This window comes from Oncorhynchus keta, chromosome 5 (assembly GCF_023373465.1).
Source record: "Oncorhynchus keta strain PuntledgeMale-10-30-2019 chromosome 5, Oket_V2, whole genome shotgun sequence".
Classification (NCBI taxonomy): domain Eukaryota; kingdom Metazoa; phylum Chordata; class Actinopteri; order Salmoniformes; family Salmonidae; genus Oncorhynchus; species Oncorhynchus keta.
In genome coordinates, this window is record NC_068425.1 from 35,843,037 (window position 1) to 35,853,036 (window position 10,000).

Below are 10,000 nucleotides of genomic sequence, written 5' to 3' on the forward strand. Positions count from 1 at the left end.
AAACACACAGACAGACAGTATGAGTACTGACCAGAGGAACAGTCATCACTCATACCAAACACACAGACAGACAGTATGAGTACTGACCAGAGGAACAGTCATTACTCATACCAAACACACAGACAGACAGTATGAGTACTCACCAGAGGAACAGTCATTACTCATACCAAACACACAGACAGACAGTATGAGTACTGACCAGAGGAACAGTCATTACTCAAACACACCAAACACACAGACACAAACACACAGACAGTATGAGTACTGACCAGAGGAACAGTCATTACTCATACCAAACACACAGACAGACAGACAGTATGAGTACTCACCAGAGGAACAGTCATTACTCATACCAAACACACAGACAGACAGTATGAGTACTGACCAGAGGAACAGTCATCACTCAGTACCAAAACACACAGACAGACAGACAGACAGTATGAGTACTCACCAGAGGAACAGTCATTACTCATACCAAACACACACAGACAGACAGACAGACAGTATGAGTACTCACCAGAGGAACAGTCATTACTCATACCAAACACACAGACAGACAGTATGAGTACTGACCAGAAGGACCATCCATAGTCCCAGGAGTGGGTCTCCAGTCTTCAGGACCCAGACTAACTGTGATCTGGAAAACCTGGGTGTACATCATATGGGCCACCATGCCTAGCAGACCTGAGGAGACGCAGATACAGAGAAACACGCACACACACACAGACAGACACACTCACCAGAGGAACAGTCATTACTCATACCAAACACACAGACAGACACACTCACCAGAGGAACAGTCATTACTCATACCAAACACACAGACACACACACAGTATGAGTACACAGACAACAGTCACACTCACACACACACACACACACACACACACACACACAGAGAGAGTAGAGGAACAGTTTAAAACCTCTACAGGATCGGTGGGTCCCCCAGAGGAACAGTCATTGAACTAACATGCGCTAATGTGATTAGCATGAGGTTGTATACCAAACAAGAACATTTCTCCCAGGGACATTAACTTCTCTAGGGTAGGGGCAGCATTGGGAATTTTTGGATGAAAAGCGTGCCCAAATTGAACTGCCTGCTACTCAGCCATAAAAGCTAGAATATGCACAGAATTATAATTATATTTGGATAGAAAACTCTCTGAAGTTTCTAAAACTGTTTGAAAGATGTCTATGAGTATAACAGATCTCATTTGGCAGACAGAAACCTGAGAAGAAATCCAACCAGGAAGTGGGAAATCTGAGAAGAAATCCAACCATGAAGTGGGAAATCTGAGAAGAAATCCAACCAGGAAGTGGGAAATCTGAGAGTCATTACTCATACCAGAAATCTCATACAACCAGGAACAGTGGGAAACCTGAGAAGAAAGAGGAACTCCAACCAGGTCATTACTCATACCAAACACACAGACAGAGTGGGAAATCTGAGAACAGAAATACCAAACAACCAGGAAGTGGGTAAATCTGAGAACCAAAACACACAGAAATATGAGTACAACCAGGAAGTGGGAAATCTGAGGGACAGTTGTAGTTTTTCAACTCTTGGCCTGTCAAACACACAGTGAATTTGGATTACTGGACTAAACGTGCGAACAAAAGGAGGTACAGTGCCTTGCCAGAGGAACAGTATTACCCCAGACAGACTTGAACCAGGGAACAGCGACCTTTTGCCACATTTCAGGCTTCAAACATAAAGATATAAAACTGTATTTTTTTTTACTCATGAAGAATCAACAACAAGTACTGGGGACACAATCATGAAGTGGAACGACATTTATTGGATATTTCAAACTTTTTAACAAATCAAAAACTGAAAATTTGACAGACAGTATGAGTACTGACCAGAAACAGTCATTACTTATACCAAACACACACACACAGCAAACTGACCAGAGGAACAGTCATATTCAGCCCCTTAAGTTAATACTTTAGAGAGTATGAGTACTCACCAGAGGAACAGTCATTACACATACCAAGAGTCAGAGTCATTACAAACACACAGAGACAGTAGAGAGACCAAACACACAGACCAGAGAGATAGAACACAGAGGACACAGACAGTAGAGTCACCAGAGGAGGTCATGAGCAGATGAGCTCCTGCATTTTCCGCATGTTCTAGGAAAAATATAGATTTGGAGTTTGTTAAACTTGGATTTTTTGGCAGGGACATGTACAGGATTCTACCCTCCACAGCATAACCTTCGCTCCAGATCAAAACTCAAAACCGACACCCTGATATTGGACAGTCATTAATTACCTGGAAGGCCCAAGCTATACAGCAAATGCTCTGACAAACAAATTGAAAACACCATCCAACATGGAACTGAGTGAGAAATGTTTAGTCTGAAGACATATTTTATGTTCAAAAGAAGAACGATACATTACAATGAAAGATTTAACGTTTATGAGGACTGAATGCTGAGTTGGACTAGTAAGCCTGCTAGGACAAGGAGCTGGACTACCAAGCCTGCTAGGACAAGGAGTTGGACTACCAAGCCTGCTAGGACAAGGAGCTGGACTACCAAGCCTGCTAGGACAAGGAGCTGGACTACCAAGCCTGCTAGGACAAGGAGTTGGACTACCAAGCCTGCTAGGACAACAAGGAGCTGGACTACCAAGCCTCATACTTCACCAAGGCTAGGACAAGGAGCTGGACAAGGACTACCAAGCCTGCTAGGACAAGGAGCTGGACTACTAAGCCTGCTAGGACAAGGAGCTGGACTACCAAGCCTGCTAGGACAAGGAGCTGGACTACCAAGCCTGCTAGGACAAGGAGTTGGACTACCAAGCCTGCTAGGACAAGGAGCTGGACTACCAAGCCTGCTAGGACAAGGAGCTGGACTACCAAGCCTGCTAGGACAAGGAGTTGGACTACCAAGCCTGCTAGGACAAGGAGTTGGACTACCAAGCCTGCTAGGACAAGGAGCTGGACTACCAAGCCTGCTAGGACAAGGAGTTGGACTACCAAGCCTGCTAGGACAAGGAGTTGGACTACCAAGCCTGCTAGGACAAGGAGCTGGACTACCAAGCCTGCTAGGACAAGGAGCTGGACTACCAAGCCTGCTAGGACAAGGAGCTGGACTACCAAGCCTGCTAGGACAAGGAGTTGGACTACCAAGCCTGCTAGGACAAGGAGTTGGACAGTCCTCTAGGACAGGAGTTGGACTACCAAGCCTGCTAGGACAAGGAGTTGGACTACCAAGCCTGCTAGGACAAGGAGCTGGACTACCAAGCCTGCTAGGACAAGGAGCTGGACTACCAAGCCTGCTAGGACAAGGAGTTGGACTACCAAGCCTGCTAGGGAGCTGGACTACCAAGCCTGCTAGGACAGTAGGAGTTGGACTACCAAGCCTGCTAGGACAAGGAGTTGGACTACCAAGCCTGCTAGGACAAGGAGTTGGACTACCAAGCCTGCTAGGACAAGGAGTGGGACTACCAAGCCTGCTAGGACAAGGAGTTGGACTACCAAGCCTGCTAGGACAAGGAGTTGGACTACCAAGCCTGCTAGGACAAGGAGTTGGACTACCAAGCCTGCTAGGACAAGGAGTTGGACTACCAAGCCTGCTAGGACAAGGAGTTGGACTACCAAGCCTGCTAGGACAAGGAGTTGGACTACCAAGCCTGCTAGGACAAGGAGCTGGACTACCAAGCCTGCTAGGACAAGGAGTTGGACTACCAAGCCTGCTAGGACAAGGAGTTGGACTACCAAGCCTGCTAGGACAAGGAGCTGGACTACCAAGCCTGCTAGGACAAGGAGTTGGACTACCAAGCCTGCTAGGACAAGGAGCTGGACTACCAAGCCTGCTAGGACAAGGAGTTGGACTACCAAGCCTGCTAGGACAAGGAGCTGGACTACCAAGCCTGCTAGGACAAGGAGTTGGACTACCAAGCCTGCTAGGACAAGGAGTTGGACTACCAAGCCTGCTAGGACAAGGAGCTGGACTACCAAGCCTGCTAGGACAAGGAGTTGGACTACCAAGCCTGCTAGGACAAGGAGCTGGACTACCAAGCCTGCTAGGACAAGGAGTTGGACTACCAACAGAGCCTGCTAGGACAAGGAGTTGGACTGGACTACCAAGCCTGCTAGGACAAGGAGCTGGACTACCAAGCCTGCTAGGACAAGGAGCTGGACTACCAAGCCTGCTAGGACAAGGAGTTGGACTACCAAGCCTGCTAGGACAAGGAGTTGGACTACCAAGCCTGCTAAACAAAGGAACAAAAAGGAGGACAGTAGGACAAGGAGCTGGACTACCAAGCCTGCTAGGACAAGGAGTTGGACTACCAAGCCTGCTAGGACAAGGAGTTGGACTACCAAGCCTGCTAGGACAAGGAGCTGGACTACCAAGCCTGCTAGGACAAGGAGTTGGACTACCTGCTAGGACAAGCCTGCTAGGACAAGGAGTTGGACTACCAAGCCTGCTAGGACAAGGAGTTGGACTACCAAGCCTGCTAGGACAAGGAGCTGGACTACCAAGCCTGCTAGGACAAGGAGTTGGACCCAAGCCTGCTAGGACAAGGAGTTGGACTACCAAGCCTGCTAGGACAAGGAGCTGGACTACCAAGCCTGCTAGGACAAGGAGCTGGACTACCAAGCCTGCTAGGACAAGGAGTTGGACTACCAAGCCTGCTAGGACAAGGAGCTGGACTACCAAGCCTGCTAGGACAAGGAGCTGGACTACCAAGCCTGCTAGGACAAGGAGTTGGACTACCAAGCCTGCTAGGACAAGGAGTTGGACTACCAAGCCTGCTAGGACAAGGAGTTGGACTACCAAGCCTGCTAGGACAAGGAGTTGGACTACCAAGCCTGCTAGGACAAGCCTGCTAGGACAAGGAGTTGGACTACCAAGCCTGCTAGGACAAGGAGTTGGACTACCAAGCCTGCTAGGACAAGGAGATGGACTACCAAGTCTGCTAGGACAATGAGATACAGCTTCAACTCTGCACTGACAGGCTACCCCAACCAAATGCAGAGGCCTTTGAAGGAGTTGCCTCCCGCCTCAGAGGTAATTAATATACAGTACCCTCTGTATGTAAAAATTACAAGGAAAGAAAAGATGGACAAAATGAAGCTCTTATGTAAAATTAAGAGACACTTTTTGCTGTCTTTTATTTAAAAAATGGGAATATAAGCAAGGCCTTAATCTTCCACACAGTTTTATATTAACCAGACCATCCCCTGGTACAGTGCTATATTAACCAGACCATCCCCTGGCACAGTGTTATATTAACCAGACCATCCCCTGGTACAGTGTTATATTAACCAGACCATCCCCTGGTACAGTGCTATATTAACCAGACCATCCCCTGGTACAGTGTTATATTAACCAGACCATCCCCTGGTACAGTGCTATATTAACCAGACCATCCCCTGGTACAGTGCTATATTAACCAGACCATCCCCTGGTACAGTGTTATATTAACCAGACCATCCCCTGGTATGACCATTAACCAGACCATCCCCTGGTACAGTGCTATATTAACCAGACCATCCCCTGGTACAGTGTTATATTAACCAGACCATCCCCTGGTACAGTGTTATATTAACCAGACCATCCCCATGGTACAGTGTTATATTAACCAGACCATCCCCTGGTACAGTGCTATATTAACCAGACCATCCCCTGGTACAGTGCTATATTAACCAGACCATCCCCTGGTACAGTGCTATATTAACCAGACCATCCCCTGGCACAGTGTTATATTAACCAGACCATCCCCTGGTACAGTGTTATATTAACCAGACCATCCCCTGGTACAGTGCTATATTAACCAGACCATCCCCTGGTACAGTGCTATATTAACCAGACCATCCCCTGGTACAGTGTTATATTAACAGACCATCCCCTGGTACAGTGCTATATTAACCAGACCATCCCCTGGCAAGACTGTTATATTAACCAGACCATCCCCTGGTACAGTGCTATATTAACCAGACCATCCCCTGGTACAGTGTTATATTAACCAGACCATCCCCTGGTACAGTGCTATATTAACCAGACCATCCCAGTGTTATATTAACCAGTCCCCTGGTACAGTGCTATATTAACCAGACCATCCCCTGGCAAGACTGTTATATTAACCAGACCATCCCCTGGTATGACACAGTGTTATATTAACCAGACCATCCCCTGGTACAGTGCTATATTAACCAGACCATCCCCTGGTAGGTGCTATATTAACCAGACCATCCCCTGGCATGACACAGTGTTATATTAACCAGACCATCCCCTGGTACAGTGCTATATTAACCAGACCATCCCCTGGTAGGGTGCTATATTAACCAGACCATCCCCTGGTACAGTGTTATATTAACCAGACCATCCCCTGGTACAGTGTTATATTAACACACTAACCCTCTGTTAAGAGGGGGTGTTAAAGAGGGGTGGAAACTCAGGATACTAGACAACGAGGCCTCTGAGTCAGCTAATATAAATCTCTGGAACAGTAATGGTACAGGGTAGCCCCAAACACTTTCAGCTAGACGTTCACCTAATCAAAGAATTAGCTCAGCAGCAGAAGCTCTCCCTTGAGAAAGATACCCCCACCCCCGAGCGGGTCAGACCAGACCTCTTCATTATATAACCCCACGGACGAGCAACCCCAAGCGGAAAGTCAACCTCCCAGCACAGATTACCACTCCCTCATTGAAATGAAGGATAAATTCACTCTGCTGGAGGGAAGACAGGTGGAGCTGGAACAGCAGGTGATCACACTCCAGTCAGCACAGACCCAGACAACAGTTCAGCACAGCAACACCCCTCAACCAGACCGGGAGAGCTGGAGGTGGAGAGATACATATCTGCACTCTGGACAGTGGCGAGACAGCTTCAACATGATAAAAAGCATGAGCAGGAGAAGAACAGAGCACTAGAGAGGATCAGACTGCTGGAGGAGTGGTTGAGGGGGATGGCGTGTGACAGAGAACCACCTACTAGAGAGGTGGCCACCCCCACAGAGAAGCCAGCAGAACAGCCCACCTCAGCACCTGACAAAAGTCTCGACACCACAGCAGAACAGTCCACCCAGACCCTGACCATAACGTTGAAATCACAGCGGGACAGACAAATGAAGAACCTCAAGCCCAGGGGATCTCACCCCCCCTGTCAGCCACCCTGATAGCCCTCCTGACAACCCCCCCACACCCACTGAGGACAAACACAAGACACAGATTGTACTCCATATGGAATCAAACAGGAAATATATACAAGAAAATTAACTTTTTCCCAAACACAGTGTGTCTAAACTCTGGTGTCCAAACACCCAGTGCACCCTAGACCTTCTGTCTGAGGACCAACTAGGGTCACCCAGCGCACCCTAGACCTTCTGTCTGAGGACCAACTAGGTTCACCCAGCGCACCCTAGACCTTCTGTCTGAGGACCAACTAGGGTTACCAAGCGCACCCCAGACCTTCTGTCTGAGGACCAACTAGGTTCACCCAGCGCGCCCTAGACCTTCTGTCTGACGACCAACTAGGGTCACCCAGCGCACCCCAGACCTTCTGTCTGAGGACCAACTAGGTTCACCCAGCGCACCCTAGACATTCTGTCTGAGGACCAACTAGGTTCACCCAGCGCACCCTAGACCTTCTGTCTGAGGACCAACTAGGTTCACCTCAGCGCACCCCAGACCTTCTGTCTGAGGACCAACTAGGGTTACCAAGCGCACCCTAGACCTTCTGTCTGAGGACCAACTAGGTTCACCCAGCGCACCCTAGACCTTCTGTCTGAGGACCAACTAGGGTTACCAAGCGCACCCCAGACCTTCTGTCTGAGGACAAACTAGGGTTACCAAGCCAACTAGGGTTACCCTAGACCTTCTGTCTGAGGACCAACTAGGTTCACCCAGCGCACCCTAGACCTTCTGTCTGAGGACCAACTAGGTTCACCCAGCGCACCCCCCCTAGACCTTCTGTCTGAGGACCAACTAGGTTCACCCAGCACACCCAACTAGACCTTCTGAGGATCTGAGGACCAACTAGGTTCACCCAGCACACCCTAGACCTTCTGTCTGAGGACCAACTAGGTTCACCCAGCGCACCCTAGACCTTCTGTCTGAGGACCAACTAGGGTTACTAAGCGCACCCCAGACCTTCTGTCTGAGGACAAACTAGGGTTACCAAGCGCACCCTAGACCTTCTGTCTGAGGACCAACTAGGTTCACCCAGCGCACCCTAGACCTTCTGTCTGAGGACCAACTAGGGTTACCAAGCGCACCCCAGATCTTCTGTCTGAGGACAAACTAGGGTTACCAAGCGCACCCTAGACCTTCTGTCTGAGGACCAACTAGGTTCACCCAGCGCACCCTAGACCTTCTGTCTGAGGACCAACTAGTATCACCAGGGGTTATGCTAATCTGATATAGAGCAGACCTAACTCACTCCATTAAATTAGACAAAACAGGAACATTTTACATTTGGCTAGAGATTCAAAAAGAAAGGATCTTAAAATAACAGAGAAACATGTCCTCCCTCCTGTGTGCGACCTATATCCCCCACTAGAATCCCCATATTTTAATGAAGACAGCTTCTCCAACCTGGAGGGGAAATCAATCATTTCCAGGCCCAGGGACATGTACTAGTCTGTGTGCGACCTATATCCCCCACTAGAATCCCCACATTTTAATGAAGACAGCTTCTCCATCCTGGAGGGGAAATCAATCATTTCCAGGCCCAGGGACATGTACTAGTCTGTGTGCTACCTATATCTCCCCACTAGAATCCCCACATTTTAATGAAGACAGCTTCTCCATCCTGGAGGGGGAAATCAATCATTTCCAGGCCCAGGGACATGTACTAGTCTGTGGCGACCTAAATGCCAGAACTGGACAAGAACCTGACACCCTCAGCACACAGAGGGACAAACACCTGCCTGCAGGTGACAGCATTCCCCCCATCTGCCCCCTAGGCACAACTATGGCAACATAACCAACAGAAACGGGTCACAACTCCTGCAATTCTGTCTGCACGCTGGGTCTGTACATAGTCAATGATAGGCTTCGAGGGGACTCCTATGGTAGGTACACCTATAGCTCTGTTACATCCTGGGTATGTACATAGTCAATGATAGGCTTCGAGGGGACTCCTATGGTAGGTACACCTATAGCTCTGTTACATCCTGGGTCTGTACGTAGTCAATAGTAGGCTTTGATGGGACTCTCATGGTAGATACACCTATAGCTCATCTCTTGGCAGTAGTACTGTAGACTAGACTACTTTATCACTGACCTCAACCCAGAGTCTCTCAGAGCGTTCACAGTCAACCCCCTCAGATCACAGCAAAATCACAGTCTACTTGAACAGAGCAATACTCAACCATGAGGCATCAAAGCCAAAGGAACTGAGTAATATTAAGAAATTCTATAGATAGAAGGAATTTAGTGTGGAAACCTACTGAGAAAACAATGAGGCAACAACACATTCAATCCCTTTTAGAAAACTTCCTGGACAAAACGTTCTACTGCATGGAAAACCTCCCCAAATAGAGGTGTGCCAAGCTTGTAACTCCATAAACATATTAGAGACACATATCTCCCTCAGATTACACAGATCCACAAAGAATTCAAAAACAAACCCAACTATCAAATCTAAAATGTTCAAATAGAAAACCTTCTGAAAATGAACAACAATGATAAATGGTTTGATGAAAAATGCAAAAACCTAAGAAAGAAATTGAGATTCCTGTCCAACCAAAAACATAGAGATCCAGAAAACTTGAGTTCACTCCTTCACAATGGTGAATCCCTAAGACAATACAGTAACACACTACGGACAAAGAAGGAACAGCACGTCAGAAATCAGTGGAACAGTGTAGCTTCTGTCCCTCTCCTCGCCCCTACCTGTGCTCGAACCAGAGACCCTCTGCACACATCGAAATAGCCACCTTCGAAGCATTGTTACCCAAGCTGTGGCCCTTGCAGAGCAAGGGGAACAACTACTTCAGGTCTCAGAGCGAGTGACGTCACGTGATTGAAACGCTATTA

General features: G+C 48.1%; 1 protein-coding gene across 1 annotated transcript in view; it reads right to left on the reverse strand.

Moving 5' to 3' along the window:
* Nucleotides 1-535: 535 nt before the first annotated feature.
* LOC118383545 (germ cell-specific gene 1-like protein) overlaps nt 536-10,000 on the reverse strand; it is a 40,574-nt gene continuing 31,109 nt past the window's right edge. The window contains exon 4 of the mRNA XM_052520031.1: nt 536-684. Within this exon, the coding sequence (XP_052375991.1) occupies nt 536-684 (149 nt within the window). The remainder of the gene's footprint in view (nt 685-10,000) is intronic.